Genomic DNA, 18,815 nt, shown 5'->3' with positions numbered 1-18,815 from the left:
TTTTTTTTTTCATCTTTTCGTTCTTCGTTCTTCCCCTTCTTCCTCTTATCATCTTTTTTCTTTATACGAACCCTCGCCTCCTTTTTCGATATTCATCTCTGAGAATCTCAGATTGAAGAATTTTTCGTTAACCTACGCGAAAAAAGGGTCCTCTCTTTGCTTAAGCTGTTGTCCTTTTAAAGGGCAGTGGTCGTTGGACGTATTTTGCTCAGCGAAAAAGTACCGTAATGATTAAATAAGCAAAGAGTATGGTCTTTTAAACGCGAAAATTAAGACTTACCATAGGAATCGTTTTTTACGATACAACATATCTTTACTTTTACTTTTTACAATTTGTTTCATCTAAGATATTCTTTTATTTATTTTGTTTTTGTTATTTTTTTGTTATTTTTCGTTTTGTCCGAGAGCGTCAGTCTTATTAGGACCGTTTCAGAGGACTCGACATTCTTGGAATGAGCAAAGTCAATTTCATTCGTTTCAGCCTTGCTTATGTTCGAAGCTAGTTGTACTCGGATACTTTTCAGTCGGGACTCAAACGTAATTAGCAACTATCATCGAATAACTAATTTCCATCGTTAAAATCAACATCTTAGCAAATAAAATTATGGAATCTTAAACACGTGCTACGATAGACAGAGTTATCGAAAATTCGTTCCAACCACCAGCCGGCCCTGATTTATTCTCTCGTTAATATTTGTTTGTTTTCCTTAAGTTATAATTATACACGGAAACTTCTATTTATCTTCGCGATTTCTCTTTTTCTACGTACGTACGTACACACGTATATTGATAGATACACATCGAAATATTAAATATTACTCGTTAAAGTACAAACAGTTAATTCTATGGTAAAATGATTAGTGCATGCGCATACAAGACTCGTAAAAACTTCGTGTTTTTCGTGTCGTAAAAACACATTGTGTTTATCGAATCTCGTTTTATACCGTCGTTTATGTCGATTTTATAGTCGAACGGTATACAGGTATATGCATACTTGTCTCTAATAAGGGTAACGTGGTCTTCTAATTAAGTTCAAGCAAAGTACGCTTGTGTGTACAAATTCTTCAACATCCTATTATATTCTGTATCTTTTTCGTGATTTGTTCAAGTTCAGTGAACTATGCCTACGCTTAAAAAACGGAAAAATGTCCTCCGTTGTCGTCACATTTACTGTTTCGAGCACATCGAATATCATAGAAATTCTGGTCGCATGACGGTCACGTTTGTCGCGGCGGCACTCGTCATTACGAATGCTAAATGCAAGGGTGAACTTATTCCGACACGAATTCAGCTGATAGAAAGATACGTATCTGCGTATCCAACTAGAGAACGGTTGCTTGTTTAATTCGACAATAAACCATTACGTTAAATCCCTTAATTAATTAATCAATTAATCGATTAATATCAGTAATAACAATCTAACAAGTTTTGTATCTTTCTGATCTGGACGTACCGTCTAAGTATATTAACCAGTAGATTTCTATACGAAGAGTAAAAGTACCGTTTTTTTTTTTGTTTATCTGCATTTTAAGGCTTCGTTCATGATTCTTTCTTATCGAAAAATTCTACTCTCCACCCCTTCCCCCTAGTCATACATAATCCCCGCATTCTACACCCAACTTTTTAATCCATTCGATTCATTCGTTTTTTTACGTTGTACTTCTGCCCGATCACGATATCCCTAGGAATTAATTACGTATTATAATTAACTAGTACTTAATCGAAAAACGTTTCTTTCGGGTCCCGAATTGCTTAGAGGCTGACTTACTTAAAATTGAACGGTCTAATCGTGAGCTACCATAGCATCTCTCTTCGCCGGTTCTGCAAATAATGCGTGAAAATCAAGGCGAGAGTAATAACTATTCTTAACCGCTTAGAGAGTTTCAGTCTGAAACGTCGAGATTTCTTCTTTTTTTAACCCGTAACATCGATCTCTCGGACTTGGCTGTTATTTTGAGAAAATATAAAGAGAAAATGGGAAAGAAAACTAACCTATCGTTACGATTATATACGCGATCTGAGAGACTGACGTTAAGCGTTAATTTATGGACTGAACAAACGTTCGACTGTACAAAATTTCTACAGGCTACTCGATTATTTCTTTTGATTTATCTAGTAACTCACGATCGCGGAAGTATCATAGAAAGAGGCGTTGAATGAATGCGGACGTGCCTGTCTCTGTGTGTCTGCGTGAATATGCTTAACTATAGTGTGAAAAATCTTGTAACACGTTAAATCCTTAGCGGTTAGTAATTTACATCTTTAGTGGAATAATACCATTTAATTGTATGTAACACGTAACGTAATGGTCGACGAAAATCGACGGCCTGGCTGCCTGCGATATCAGCTAACGAGCGAAGGACTTATTACGAAAGGACCGACACGTTTAGGAACTCCAGGAATAAAAAAGAAGCAGCTGACGCCTCGTTGAAAATCACGGTTCATTAGTTACAATGAGGTATATGTTATTCGACAAATCCTTAAGAACGATTAAAAAACATCTGAGTATCCCTCTTGCGTTCCATTCTCGTTTGTTTCTTTTTTCATTATCTCTAAAAGTATTCTAAAAAGATGATGCCTGCGAGTAAATTGTATCCAAACGGTAGTTAAATTACAGAAATTGCTAGCAGCTTTTATTCTGATACCAAAAAATCTCATTCTCTCACTCTTTCTCTCCCTCTCTCTCTCTCTCTCTCTCCCTTTCTCTCGGTTTGTCCTCTTTTTATCATTTTATTTTCACAAAAAAAAAAAAAAAAAAGAGAAATTTACGGATCATTCCACTGTCTGCTAACAATTCGACCTATTAACATGATTTATAACTACTCTTATCTTTCAACTTATCACGTCGTTTCGGAAAGTAAATGGTACACGTTCAGACGAACGTGACGATCATACGAATCGAACGAGAATGTAAATGTGACGACCAACAAGATGCATATCTGATCTTTATATTTTTATATAGTCGACCTTATGAACTTTTGTTGCTAGATACGACCATTAGTTATTGATATTGTATTGTAGTTTTAACACATAAAATCATGTAACCCTGACGAAAAAGGACAATAGAGCAAGAAAACTAGGAAACAGTTAGATTAAAATATGAAAAGAGGAAAAGCAATATTTGCAAAAGTGAATAGCGATAATCTTAGTTGTGAGGAAAGTAGAAGAGTAATAATAGCATTAGCAACAACTACTACTTAAGTAAATAACTACTATGGAGTGACAGTAATGACAATAATAAAAGTAGCAGCAATTGAAAAATAGCGAATCGTAATAACAAACCCACACACCTCTCTATATATTTATGTAGTATTTACCCAATTTTCTTTGTCGACTTCTGTGCTAAGCATGCGAAATTAATGACTCCCACATGTTTCATAGACAATGTTGCGCATGTATACATACACATATATACGATGTTTTCAAGCACTATACATTTGAATGTGAATTGCTATCGTGTCTCGTTTGCACAACAAAAACAAATCGAATAATACGACTCGGCTGAATAACTCACCACCCAACTTGACATTATCGATCGAACCATGCGTACACCACCGTTAAATATCGTTTAGGAAGATAAAGACTACGTTCAGTCTCCAAGAAATAGTTGAGTTATCGAATTAATTAAAGCTAAAACTATCGTTAACGCGGCAATGCGTAAATCGATTAAATGTATCTGTACAGAAAAAAAAGAAAGATAAGAATATTTGTTTTTATCGAGACGTAATACATGCGTCGAAAAAAATGTGTACGTTTTGAATGCAATTTACTACCCTTTCCTTCCTACTTAATTAAAGACTAATTGATTTACCCTCTGTCTCTCTCTCTCACACACAATCTTACACTTTTCTCACTCTCTCCCTACCGAACACGTTTCTTCTCTTCTTCTCATTCTCTCTCTCTCTCTCTCTCTCTCTCTCTCTCTCCGTCCATTACCTTCCCCTTTCGTTTTCTTTATTCACTACTAATTAAGACTAATAAGGTATTTGCTTATCTCATCCGTTCTTTTTTCGTTCCGTATTGCAATGTCTGAATATCAACCGTTAAATTTCCCTTTTTTTTCAATGAATTTTCCCACCCTCCCTCCATTTCTTTCTTTCTTTTTATACGGCCATTTTCCCTCGAGAGTAGAATCAAAACAAAAAAAGAAAAATAAAGCAGATCGAAGAAGATTGTAGTGTGTACAGAAGTGTATATATGTGGTATACATAGATGTTAATATGTCGACATTACGCGTGCACGAATGGCCGTGCATGCAAAATGTACATAACATTTTTAAAAAAGAAATACGTACGCCCCTATATCGATATATTTTGTCCTGCTTTTTTTAAAGATATACATTTACACGAGCAGACATACGAGTGCGTGTACATACATATATGTTGTAATGAATAATATATATATATATATCATATATATGTATATATACATATATATTTGGAATATATATACATATATATAAAAAATTGTATATATACGTGTATATATACAGAATAGCACGTAAACATGTGTTCTCTCTCAACATCTCCGCTCTCTGTATTATGTGTAATAATAGTAATTAATAATAATAATCAATCATCGTTCATTAAATCGTTATTATCAGTAAACGCGCATAATATTATAATGTTCACCGCGACAAAAAATCTCTCTCTCTCTCGCTCTCTCTCTCTCAATCTGTAATATTTTTACTCCTCCTACATAATTATTCCTTTCCTTCCTCTCTCTCTTTATCCTGTCCTGTTTTCCTTTTTTTTTTTTTTACTTCTTTCGTCTCTCTTTCTTGATTCTACAACTCTAATTTCTTAGACTCTTCCTTAAGAGAATTCTTAAAGGTAGAGACAATGCGCTTTGGCCTGGTGTGTGTATATATATATATATATATGTATGTATATATATATTTTTTTTACTGCTACTGTGCTGATAATGGAGTGTTCGACTTCGTCTGGATTATGAATACACATATCCCGAAAAAAGAAATTCACGTGCAATTTTTTCTAGCTAAGGAAACTTTTATTTAAAATTCTTGACAACGTGTTATTTGTTTAACACGATTGAAAAGTCGGACACTCCATTCGGTACAGAGAGTTTTCTAGCCTAGGTCACTGGGAATGAGATGGACAGAAAGCGTGCGAGCGTAAAGATCCTTAAATGTATCCTTAAATCTGAGGTAAAACATGATGAACATGGATACGTATTACTTTTTCGCCGTTTCATAGTCACATCGGCTAGGCCGTTTACTTTTCTCGACTGGCAGCCGATGCGACCGTAATCTTAATAACATATATCATTTTCATTTAATCATATTTCCTTATTTTTCTTCGTCGTCGTTTCACATTTATCTATCGTTCCACTATAAATATTCTAATCGTTTGTCTCGTACAGGGGGGCACGATCTTACCAATATAATGCTAAAAGTTACAAGTATACAGGTCATGTTATTACAGTTAACAATTTCATTTATTATCGTTACAATCGTCATCGTCGACTTTATTTCATTTCTTTACGTTTATTTTATCTTATACTTCACACTAAAATATGATAAAAGTAGATCGATCGATTCTCGTTCGTTCAATGCGAGACAAAGCATTCCAAACTGTAGGAATTCCATTCATTAAAGCGGATAATCGTTTGTTTCATTTTTCTCCAGCGAAATAAAGATATATCAATTTCATTTTTCTCCCGTTTTCTTTATTGTTTAATTGTGTGTCTGCTTTTGTTTGTTGCTTTTTCTACTTTTCGTTTATGCTGAATTTTTCTTTTGCGGTTAGTGGCTCTCGAGTAACATTTCAGGAAGAAACAAGCCTTATTATTATTTAGTCGTTCCTATTCGATCGTTTCTCCAATCCGCTAATGCACTCACGGTTTCGTTAAGAATCTTTAGAAATGTTTTCCTCCCCCTTTTTCTTTCTTTTTCAAATTCTCTCCCTCCCAAAGCCCTTAGTCTCAGAATGTGAAGCATTTTAATGTAGTAGTGTGGAGTGGTGTGTGAACATGTGTGTCGATGAGTGTGTGTACACGTGTCGATTTTTCTTGCGCACACAACGTGTCGTTAAACGGTTCGCCTATACACCATCTATACGTCGATATAAAGTTTCTTTCTTTCACGCTTATAGCAGGGTACTTAACATAAACGTAGTACATTTAGAATTTTTCTCTCTATCTGTCTCTCTCTTATTGTAAAACTTGAAGTGTTCTCAATTTTTTTGTTTTTCCTTTAATTTTCTATGTTTTCCCTTCGCTACTATACAGGTTTCTCTTTTTTATTATTATTATTATTATTATTAATTAGTTTCTTTTTTCGACAACAATTACGTCGTCCTAACAGGCGCGCAGAAAATCACTTTGCAGAATTAGAATTTAATACCTTAACTGCATCTACTGTAAACGTAATTTAGAATATTCACGGTGTGTACCAGTGTACTCGCGTGTCTCTAACAGTGTATGTACGTCTATATATGCATATACATATATGACACACATTCCGTTCCTTATTATTTAATTTTGTTCTATTTCGTGTTTTCCTTCCTCTCTGAAATCGCGTGTATTCTGCCTACGTTTTCGTGTAATACCGAAATCATTGCACTACCTGAACGCTACATCAATGACAACTTCCCCATTCTTCCCTTTCCTAGCTTTCTCTTATCGTTTCATTCGAACGCGATCAACTGAGTGTTAAACAAGTTTCAACTTTAATCGACGTTTCATTTGTTCTGTTCTCTGTTGCTTTTCTTTGTGCCTCACAATGATTAAGATACAATTGGCAACAGCTCGAAAAGTTACAAAATTCTGGGGCCGTTAACTGATCATGCAACGAAACCGATGATAGACAAGGAACAAGCTCAGGCAGTGGTTAACTTTCTTTTTGGTTATTACCTATCATCGATGGAATTTGTGCTTTGAATGATAGTTAAAAATGATTTCAACGTGAAAGTTAAAAATACATCGTCGTACGACCAACAGATCTTTCCCGAACGTTATTCCTTACAACTTGGAAAAATGCCCACGTAGTTTCGTGCCGTTTTGATTCGTGGCAAATATATGTACTCTATTATCGAATTTCGACGTTGTTCTTTCTCGCCTACTAAGCCAACAAACAAGAGGGGGAAAAATGCGAATGTGTTAGAAGAATCAATTGAAATACAATAATAAGCGTGTAGAAATGCAATAGCCAATACGTCGTTGTGATACCAACTAATTACATTAATATCCATTAAAAGTACAAGATAAACTCATCGATAAAAACTGTTTCTTGTATAAATTACAATATGAATAGTAAGTTATTTAAGTATAACATTTAATTATAATGACCAGTCTTCAGTGAGCGGGACGTCAAGTATGTGTTAACGTTAAAAACAGACATGTAACGCCCCCGGAATTACAATATATTTATCGTATCTCATCTTTAAATATTGAATGCTTAACTCTTTTTCTTTTTTATTATTTAATTACCTTGCAAACTAAGTTCGTTACATTAAAAATATTGAATGCGTGCACTATCTAATTAAATTAAGGCAAACGGTGAATTAACTAAATATATTATATATCTTTAAGAAATTCCTCGCAAAAACAAAACAAGAAAAAAAATACATAGAAGAGACAATGATTAAACGAATTTATGAAATGCATGAACAAATGAATAAACATTATTTTATTATTTCAATACGCGAAAAAGACAGCAAGATTATTTAAATAGTAAATGATTCGGTAAAGTAGAGGGAAAATACTAAAACATGCAAAAGTGTAAAAATTGTAAAAATTACACATCTAACATTGTTTATAAAGTTGAATTGTTTGTTTCTTTTACTCTCTCTGTTGGTAATGTCTTAAAAGTAACGAAGAATTAAATCTAGCTGTATGTGATCTTCTCCCCCCTCCCATTACTTAAACCTTAATGTACAATTATTACTTCTCTATATGAAATAAAAAGTGTTTCAGTCCTACGAATCAACAATAAATATTTTACAGCAAAAACCATGCTTTTCCGCATGACACCGCTCATAAAATGATTTAAAAAAAAAACATTTGAGAATGCTTCCTTCAAATACTGAGTTCAGTGCCTATTTATTTAACAAAAAAAGAATTAACAAAAAAAAAGAAAAAAAGGAAAGAACAAGAAGAGAAATGAGATACCAACCTAAAAAATATAAATACAATCATTTTCAAAGATTCTAATAGGAAGTGAAATCTTAGACAGGGAGAATATAAAAAAAAGTGATTGAAAAAGGTAGAAAATTAAAAGATAAAAGAGGAAAAAAGACAGTAACAACCCTGAGAGCAAGTCGTAATTCGTAAAAACGACGAAATTACGACAGATAGTAACAACAGCTAGAATCAAAGTATTTTTCCCTATTTGCTACCTATTACATTAATTAGATGCATTATTTCTGTATTGAAAAATACTAATAATATCGCGTTAAATATAAATATATTATCTGTTATAATTATTAATTGTCAATTATTCGAATAGTCCCGCTTTCTCGTCATCATTTTGTGTGTATTTTTTCAAATCCATTGCTACCACTTTCGCTTATTATCTCGATATTATACTTTTCCAGCGTACCCTAAAATATATGTATATACAAGTGCGGCAAGGCAGCCATTTAACTTTGTGTCATTATTTACTTTTTTTTCTCCCTCACATTTCCCATCCCTTCGTACTAGAGTAATTTAATCATCCCTCTGAGACTCGTTAATTATAATATAAATTAATTTACCTGGCTTACCGATTCCAGCAAACACATTAATTATATCCTTAATACATCTATAAATCAAATGTTATTATGATCACTTTCTCCTAACGCTTTGCATACACTTAAAAATCCTTTAAATTTATACGCTTTAACTTTATTTTAAAAATCGATAATAGTAAGAAATACAATAGTTAGTAGTAATAATTATAATCATAATCGATATACTAGTGGCTTTTTCATTTACGTTTCTTTATTATATTACTTTATAAAATAAGTTCTGAAAAAACAGCCGTAAAGATAAAAGCTTTCTCTCTCTCTCTCTCTCGCTATTTAAATTTGCTGCTCTCACAGTCTCTCTCTCATCTTTCTCTCCCTCTCTCGCTCTCTGCCTCTCAAGTAGGTATTAAATAACGTATTATTTAGTACAACCACAAAGTCATCGCCCTTTCAATTTAACTTCTTTTTCATTATCTACTTTTAGCATCTTATTAATTTACTATTATTTGGATGTTCAATAACTTGTGGCCTCTGTTTAATTAGTTTACTTCTTTATGCGCGTAGAAGTGTACGTGTTACATGTGTATCTGTTGAGAGTACGGTTATGTTTTACGTGTTTCGTGTAATTACCATAATAATTAGTGTAAAAGGTGGTTTTCCTTTGATTGAGCTCCCTACTCGTCTTTTCTTGTCTTTAGTTTAGTCAGTAAATGTGTTATTGCGTTGATCCCAGAAGTTTCCACGAGTCGCGTTTGTTAATGCTTTCTCATCATCCCATCGACTTTTACATATCTGTTACTACGATGCTACGCGATACTGTTAATTAAACGTATCGAATCCGAAAATGGTAACGAGCACTTTAAATAGACAATGCGGAGGATAAGTACAGGAGTTAATTGATTTGAAAGTCGATCAATGACATACACAAAAAAAAAAATTCGCACCGCTTATTACGAATTTGTGTATTACGAGAAATATGGCAAGGAGAAATAATAAAGAAAACAATGTAGAAACGAAGAAAAAGTGGTTAAAGTTACAACAATTTGACGAGAGAAAGAACAGATGCCATAAAGGGAAAGAAAAAGCTAAATCGTATTGAGATCAATAGTGAGGAAGCTTACGCAAATTGTTGATCCGTTATTAATTGTAACCTACTGATTATAGTGTGACCTCGTAAAAAATTTAAAATTACATTAGCGCAATACTTGCAATTCTTATTGACAAAGTAAGACACAACGCGACTCGCTCAGTAATAAACATGAGCATTTGAGAGCATTCTTCCGAAATATTCCTTGTTTAGAACTATGGTAAATCCTACAGAGTAAATACAATTAAGTCATATATTTAATCAGGTAGACTTTTCAGATCGACGCCCCCCGCCGAGTACACCGCACATATTACAAATACCCCTCCCTCCATCCAGTAGATATCATGATCTCTTTCATATCTAATCATCTAAAATTTAAACACTTATAAGCATCATCGTACAATATTTGTTAATTATCATAGACAGTAATAATAGCGTGTATAGTAGTGCAATCATAATGGTTGCAGTAAGAGCAGTCGCAACAGTAAATAGTGATAAATAGCTGTAAATAGTTCATAATGATAATAGTAGTATAATAGTAATAATTATCATAGAAGTAATAATAATAGTAACAATAATTGTAGTCTTAAAGGTGCCTAATAATTAACTATTATAAATCCGAGATAAAAAATAAACTAGTTTCCATGTTTGATGCAATATGACAGTACAGAAACGTGTCTAACGATTCAAAAGTTCTTATTATACAAATTTTCTTTTTTTTTAATCTTCATTAAAAAATTCGATATCTTTTTTTTTCGTTTCCTTTCTCGTCCTCTTCCCTCCAAAAACAATCAACTTTTTTCAGATACATGGAAACGGAAAAGGACCAGATTTAGATTAAGAAAAGTCATAAGTGAAGAAGAATAAAAGAAAAAGGAACTAAACATCAATATGCCTAAGAGATACAATATGAAAATAACAAAACACACAAAAAAAAAAAAAAAGGAAAAGAGAAAAAACATGCTTAAGGAAACTGCAGCCTGCTGTCAATAAAGTTATAGATATACATACATCATATTAAAAGGATCTATTTATTTTACACTATCTCTGTAGTTTAGATTATAAGTCAGCCTGTGTGAACACCTTACTTAATTATTTCATTAATTACTCCTTACGTTTTCGTTTTCCTTCATTCCAGCATATCTGTTTTAATAAATACGAGATCGTGGAGGGACGGGTGTCTCAAATGTGTCAGTCATTCGATGACCTTGCACTGGAGACCGTAATATAGTATTTCTTTTATTTAATTATTCTTATTTTCAAATTACCGAAGTGTTCACTAAAAGTATCAAAAAGGTGAACGAGCATCGAAATTTGTGCCATCCACTGAGAAGAAATTTCTCAAAACGAAATTTCATCCATCCCCCGCTCAAATGCTGGTAAGTAATTAATGTTCAGCATTCCCTTATTCTTTACACTCGCTTTCGTTTTATTTGCTTTATTTTACTTATTCCATTCAATCTAACTCTTATAATACTTCTATGTTCCGCTTCCTACCCTCTATCCCAGTGCCATACAAAAATTTACTTGCACCATGGGTGTCCATTTACTCTTTGTCCTGGCATTTTGTTCGTCTTGCTTTTTTTGCTACTTATTCCTCTCTGTTTATCTGTTTTAAGTATGTGGTTTCAATTGTTTCCACAGTACCTTTGAAACCCAATAAGATCATGGGCCGTTGTCGCGAGCGATCAATGAAATCAATATTTCTAGAACCTAATACCCTCTTTTCCTTGGCGGTTCCATTTTATTAAGTCGGGCAGATGTATTCTCCACTTTCCTTTATACGAATACCAGAAAAAGATATGTCAGAAAATTACTATCTTCCATCAAAATTATCGAGGGGACTGGAAAATACGACCGCTCGCGAACGACATACTGGCTTGATCGAGACATTCTTTGAATTAAACGATTTCTCGTAAATTCTCGAAAGAGTTTAAACAAGCGATAAATAAAACATTTCGCGTACGATATTTCGATAGAAAACATGATCGTGTAATTCGCAATAAATTCTAGAAAAAATAGTATAAAAGTCTCGAAAACTTTTTAAAATAATCCAACACCGTGACGCTCAAAATAAAATCTGTTGTTCGTATACCCATGAAATATAAATAGATCCAAAGAATGTCCCAAAATTCGAGCACAGATTCTCACGATCAATGCGCAATATTGTATGTTTTCGTGTTTCTCTAAAAATGTAATATGAAATAACCCACGAGCAAGGCCAAGCCATTCAGCGCATCTCTCCATCACGGATCAATTAAAATGGTCATGAGGTGGGCCACTCTTTGAAATCAAAGCCTTGCTGGGGTTTAGGAGCGCTGGCGGCATACCCACCTTGGTTGCTTTCTCCTCCTTGGTACGAACGCTGAGGATAACTGGTGTCAGCGTAATTACCATATGCAGAGTACCCAGTATAATCCGGAGTTTTAGCTGAACTGCTACTGGACCCAGGTGCACCTGAACCAGTGGTCTGTCGCGAATACATGTCACCTGGAACATTGATTTTCACCGTATTATCCAACTTCCCCACTTACCTCGTTTCGTTTATTCATAAGCTGTGAGACAGTTTTCCCCACGACAAAGATACATTTTGGATACTTCCCATGGAATAACCGAGGCACCGATACATAATTCGATTACTTTACGACAGAGAATTTATTATGAGAGTGTTCGTGAATTACAAACGATCGGATGAAAGTATCGAAAATATATCTCTCTCATTTCATTTCGCTTTCTTTTATGAACAATTTTAAATAAAAAAGCAAATTTAACATAAAGGGATTATTATTGTATTAAATAAATTAAGATCAGTACGTGTAGAGAATAGACATAAATACGTGCAATTAAAAAGCATCGTGGACAATTACGAATAAATGTAAATGCATTTGGACGTGTTGACTTTGTAAAAGACTGATTATGCAAAACAAGCAGAGAATTGTACTGATCTCGACAGATTAAAAAACGAATCGATGTCTATTACTATCGGAAACGTAAATTGTTATTATGTTATAAAATTCTAGAAATTCTATGCAATGTAAATTTTAATAGGAAATAAAATCGAAGACAAATTCGACACAAATTCTACTAAACTCTAGAGGAACTGGAAGGAGCGAGAATAGGATTGCACTATACTACATTACAGCAAGATATTTTTTTTTTATAAAATTCCACATTTTTATATTCCTTTTTACAATGACAATTACAATAGCTCAGAAAAAACAACGTGAATACACTTAAAAAATTATTTCCAGATACCTAATCTACTCTAAAAATACCAATACTAAAAGAGCACTGACCAATTACTAGTCGTGGGAGGTATTAAAAAACAACCAATGAAAATAGAAAGAAAATACTTGTATTGAATTACATAGGACAAAGAATAACCCATTTGGGAAATAAAAATACACAATTAAGAGTGATGTAGTGAATGAGTAAGTGCGAGATGCCGATGATTACATTACTACGATTATCCAGCGGACCTTGTCTAACGATTATAAGCATAACAAATATTCTAAGCATAGCTCTCTCTACCTTTAAGTATACACACTAATAAAATAGACATATATAAAATAACGATTTACAATTTTCGTAATCCTAAGTCGATCTGTATAAAAACTACGCATATTTATAGTTTGTACAAACGAAAGTACATGCTCTCGAACAATTCTGGACGCAAAAAAGGGAAACAAGCGCTGATACTAGAATTTCCGGATAATTAGGCAAACTAACGAAATGTGCAATTACATGGGAATCGGGGATCTGTAGAGGATCTTACAAATAGGAGAAAAATTTTATTCAATAAAAATAAACTTCTTCACTTTCGTTTTACAACATAATTAAATTCTTCGGTTTCTCGTTCCTCCAACCCCAATGCATGAAAAGCTCATCTCTTGTCGAACTCCGAAAGCCAATTTACAATTAATGAATTGTAGGTTAACAGACAAAAGACATTATAACAAAACGGGTGTTACATTCTTGGATGATCCAAGGGGACACTTAACTATAGAATAAATTTTCGCAGTAAAAAAAATGCTGTTAATAAGCGAAACGTGATATCTCTCTCGATACCACGCTAAATTACAATCATGCGGTATCTCTCTTCGCCGCGTGCTTATTCGTTATTAGAACATCATTCTGGATACAAACACACCCGGATATGATCAATAATAAAGATTTTCTAATGAGCTATTTATTAAAAAAAGAAAAATAATGTGTTTTTAGTTGAAATAGTAAGAAAGGCAGACAGGGACACAGAGAAAGACAATGAAGGATAAAAGAAATACGAAATAATAGATAACTTATAGCCAGGCTCGACTATGTGAAAATGGAACTGTATGCGAAAGGGTGGTAAGAGGACAGAGTTTGTTTGACTGAGCTTGAAGACTCACCCTGCGGGCCAGAGGGGTTCGAGTTGGAGTTGGGCTGCGAGGAGTTAGGCTGAGGGGGCTGAGGTGGTGGCTGGGTCCCAGGAGGAGGACCGTTTTGTGCCATGTTCCAGGAGTTCCAAGAACCCCCGGGCCCGCCCCCCGCAGCCCCGCCAGTACCCGCCGTGGGCCCATAGCCCCCTGAAGCGGCGGCCGCCGGCCCACCTGCGATTATCAATCACACAAAACACGTCACTGACCACCGTTCTCTCTAAAGCGTTTTCTTATTAATTTCATCGATCACTTTAGTGCCAAGTACTAATAAATGTACTAATAAACGACGTTTAAATCCTTACCAAATTAATATTACCACCATTAACGGTTTTTAAAAATATTCGAAGATTATTACTAAAAAAACTGAGCACCAAATGTACTTGGTTTATTATTGAAAGGGTTACTATTACTTGGAAGAGTAATGAACACTCCGTATCAACCATCAATCGAGAAGTTTTGCAATTGTTCTTGGTATAGTAAGAGTTGAAAAGGATAAGAGTCCTGCTTACAAATCTTGTTGCGCAAAAGCAGGTAAATTACTTTATTGTAACAAATAAGAAAGTATGTAATTTAGAGACAGGTTGTATTCGCTGTTCTTAACTGGTCTTGGCACTCAAATGTTCGGTTTTATATATGGAATGTCTTTTAGTGTCCTTAACATTCAATGTTACCTGACCTAAAAATGTCCATGCTTGATTTTCTCGGTAGATAATCCTGCGATAAGAATGTATTTAAAATATATAAGCATAGTAAATGTTTCATCTCTTTTGCTTGACTATCGTAAACTTCGGTTTCTCCGGATCTGAATTATTTTATAAGAAATGCAAGCACAGACATAGTAGATAACACATCATGAGGTTCAATATCTCGGAAGTGTTCATTATCGAGAAAATGTATTGATTCAGACTCGACAAAGAAAACATTGTATGTTTTAATTCCAAATTACTCTGCAAAAATAAAATGTAATTACTGGTCTCACGATATGGTCAAACAGAAATTTGTAGCAACACTGATAAACATATGATATTAAGTATGTTAAAGAATAAGTAAGAAATGAGTCTGAATTGACATAATTTCGATATACACTTAATATTTATGATGTCCTATTGTATTCTCTTTCCATAATAACCTCCAAAGAGTATCAAAGAAATGATAATTAATTGTATATTAAAAATATTTGCTTTCTCATCTTTATTTTTTCCTAACATCTCCAAAAAGGATGGAAGGGGTAAGGATAGGATCAAAGTTACTGTTAACCTTTATAACTATGACCTTATAGTATACTATCCTTCCGAAAAATATATAAATAAAATTATCAGATGGTTTTTAAATTACGAACTGAATTTTAAGAAAAAACTTTCCAATTATCATTTATAATGAATTACAATTAAAACTGTTTCAAAACAATTATACAGAACGTGACGAGAAATGAAATCATATTGGTACATTTTTAATGTACTTATAACCAAACTTATCAAATATTTTGTTATTTTTAAGAACAAATTGAATAGTCAATTTAGTAGAACTTACCATAGCTTCCATATCCTTGAGTAGCCGCCGCAGGCTGGACATTATAACTATTTCCCCACTGATGATGGGGAGGCGGCGGTATTTGTTGTTGTTGTGGAGGACCAGGAGGTGCACCCCAACCTTGCGAATTATATTGAGTAGTGTATCCAGCAGCATATCCTCCAGTCTGAGGACTGGTACCCCAACCTTGATACTGCTGCATCATGTTTCCTGGTGGGCCCATTGGACCCCCCATCATAGGTCCACCCATCTGACCATTTGGACCGCCCATAGGTCCCATATTCCCAGCCATACCCATTGGAGGCCCACCTTGTTGAGGTGGTCCCCATTGACCTTGATGGCTATCATTCATTTTGCTAGAAGAATCTCGTGGTTCTGCACGTTTGATTTCAACCTGTAATCAAAAAATCGGGACGATATGTATGAAACACAACACTCTTATTATCCATCCTCTATGATTGAAATTAATTTGAGATAAATAGGATTTCAACCTCGATTGAATATAAATAATCCTATTTATATCTTAATTTTTATTTTTCTTACTTTTTTGTGAGAATATGATTAAACCTTTGGAACTCGCCGAGTCTTACATCGATTCTAAAGTATATTCTAATTTTTGACTTGCCATATAACGCATATATATACGATATTCTAGACCTTTCACTCTTTTAAATTGATACTTATATATTAAGGACTAAACATACAATAGTTAAGAGTAACATAGTATGAGAAAATTGTGTAAAATAAAATAAGTACTATAACTAACATGATTATGTAAAACTATGCGGTACATAACAGTAAATTATCGTTAACACATACATTCGTACTTATTATTATTTTACATTACAATAATCTAATGATATATAATATATACTAGTGTGTAGGTATGCTATACCTGTTTTCCATTTAAGTTGACGAAATGCTCCGCTACGCATCGGTCCACTGCGTCTTCATCCTCAAAACTGAGAAAGCCAAATCCTATCGTCCAAACGTGAGAGTATATCAAAAGGTGCCCCATACATTTATACAACAAATACATTTCCTTTATATATAATCCCAACCTTCTGAATTTTTGTCATCATACCATTAGCATTACATTTTATTCTTTTCTGCATATTTTATTTGTACAAATTGATCGTTACATCAATTATCCTTTATGATATTAATGATAATGATTACGAGTATGACTTGGAAAAACATATTTTTATAGTATTTTACATGTAATTTTTTGGTATCAATTGGAACATGCATCTTTCAAAATTTTGTAAATATTTATTGTACAGAACAAGTTCATATAGTATTTATTTTGAATAGTCATAAACTTAAAATACTTAATCTAGTAAATTTATGATGGCTGATTTAAAGAAGCTTCTTAGATTCCTATTTAATGCTACAAAAAATATTCACATATTTTGAATGATTATAACGATGCTAATTTTCTTTTTCATTATTAGGAAAAAATTTTGCTTACAGAATAAGCTGTCACCACATAAGATTATCTACTAATCTAGTTAAATAAACGCATATCATCTCAATTGTAAAGGAATATATCTTGTTAGAAAGATATTATGCATAAAAAAAGGTTTATTTGTTGTCCTCGCTAAATTTATTAACTTCTTGAATGCAGCCACCAAAAATGAATATATAAAGAATAAAGAAGTAATATACCTATATCTGAGTATTGAACAGTTAATACATATTAAAATATAAAGATATCAGTATTAAGATAAAAAATTTCAAGTAAAAAGACTACTGAAATAAATAATATTCTACTTTATGTAAATATATAATTGTTATAAACTGTAAGCTATACGTAATTTTTTATACACATATGATATTAAGAATAAATATAACTAACTCATTTATTATTTAATGAAGAACAAGTGGGTAATAGTAATAAAAAATCAAATTACAGCGTATCTTACTAGTAGCTTAACTTGACGTAAGTTATGTACATTTTAGCTTATGTACTTAATAATCTGATAGTCTTAAGCTATCCTTAATAGAACTTAGCCAAAATCACAATATATATTTAATGTAATTTAATATAACATAAAGTATCTTAACGTTTTTTAAGGTAAGACAAGGCGAATTATTAAGAGTAGCAAAGTAGGATAAGAATACTATGTAAATAACTATGCATAATGCATTGAGTTTTATATATAAGTACTTAAAATATTTTATAAATATGTATTGAAAACAAATAATATTAATTAAAAAGACTGTGAGTCAGGATGTATTAATCATAATTATTAAAGGAAGCAAGAGCAGGGTCTTTAAAAAAGGGTAATCAAGCAGAGGAAGTTTAATGACCACAAATTATTAACTGACTTTAGGCACAAAATCATATTACTCAAATTTATATTAATTAATTATTCTTTAAAGTTTACGCTTATTTTCTTTCGTCTTTTTATATGTTAAAACTAGATAAAACTTTAATGTTGTACTTTAAGTAATGGGTGTGCTGCATTCAAGTCAGAATTTTTGATTCCTTATAAAATATACTCATATGCACATATTTATTTTGTTATGTTACTATAATGTGTATATCAAATTACATCAAAAATATGTTAGTGAAAAAAACTTATTTCAAGAATTCTGACTGTACTTTCGGACACATAATAAACAAGATGATGATATCCAAATATTTATAAAGCACATTGTTGACCATGGTTCCCATTATATTAAAAAAGGAAATACTCTTATAAATGCAAAACATCATTGGATAAAGTGATATCTTGGATATCATTAATGTAATAAATGGAAACCATTTCAAACAATGCCAATTTAGATATATACATATAATTATCACATCGTACTCACCTCTTGACTTCTTCTTTTCTTGATCATACATTATGACAACCTCCATAACTTTACCAAAACGGGTAAAGAATGACCTCAAATCTGTTTCAGTCACGTTACTTGGTAAGCCACCAAGGAAAACTTTTGGAAAGCCTCCACTGCGTTTCGGCTTTTGCTGAGTGCGTGGATTACAAGGCTTCGGGTCAATCTGTAATAGACACATAAACAATATGCATAAATAAATTTGTTATATTAAATTATATCAACTCTAGAAACATTTATATTATTTTT

At 33.0% G+C, this 18,815-nt stretch overlaps 1 protein-coding gene across 4 annotated transcripts in view; it reads right to left on the bottom strand.

The window, feature by feature from the left end:
* Positions 1-18,815, bottom strand: part of LOC117231665 (heterogeneous nuclear ribonucleoprotein 27C-like) — a 30,412-nt gene that overhangs the window by 10,117 nt on the left and 1,480 nt on the right. For 3 of the 4 annotated variants that reach the window (XM_033490312.1, XM_033490313.1, XM_033490316.1), the window contains exons 3-7: positions 18,546-18,732; positions 16,618-16,700; positions 15,723-16,116; positions 14,163-14,363; positions 12,109-12,264 (exon numbers count right to left, since the gene is read on the bottom strand). In XM_033490312.1, coding sequence (XP_033346203.1) covers positions 12,109-12,264; positions 14,163-14,363; positions 15,723-16,116; positions 16,618-16,700; positions 18,546-18,732 — 1,021 coding nt within the window. Of the gene's footprint in view, positions 1-10,786; positions 11,552-12,108; positions 12,265-14,162; positions 14,364-15,722; positions 16,117-16,617; positions 16,701-18,545; positions 18,733-18,815 lie in introns of those variants that run through there. The other variant, XM_033490314.1, reaches the window with a different exon arrangement.

The sequence above is a fragment of the Bombus vosnesenskii genome, unplaced genomic scaffold (assembly GCF_011952255.1).
Source record: "Bombus vosnesenskii isolate JDL3184/JDL3185 unplaced genomic scaffold, Bvos_JDL3184-5_v1.1 scf7180000013273, whole genome shotgun sequence".
NCBI lineage: Eukaryota > Metazoa > Arthropoda > Insecta > Hymenoptera > Apidae > Bombus > Bombus vosnesenskii.
Note: the sequence above shows the minus strand (reverse complement) of the source record. Positions and strands in the feature narration are given on the sequence as shown.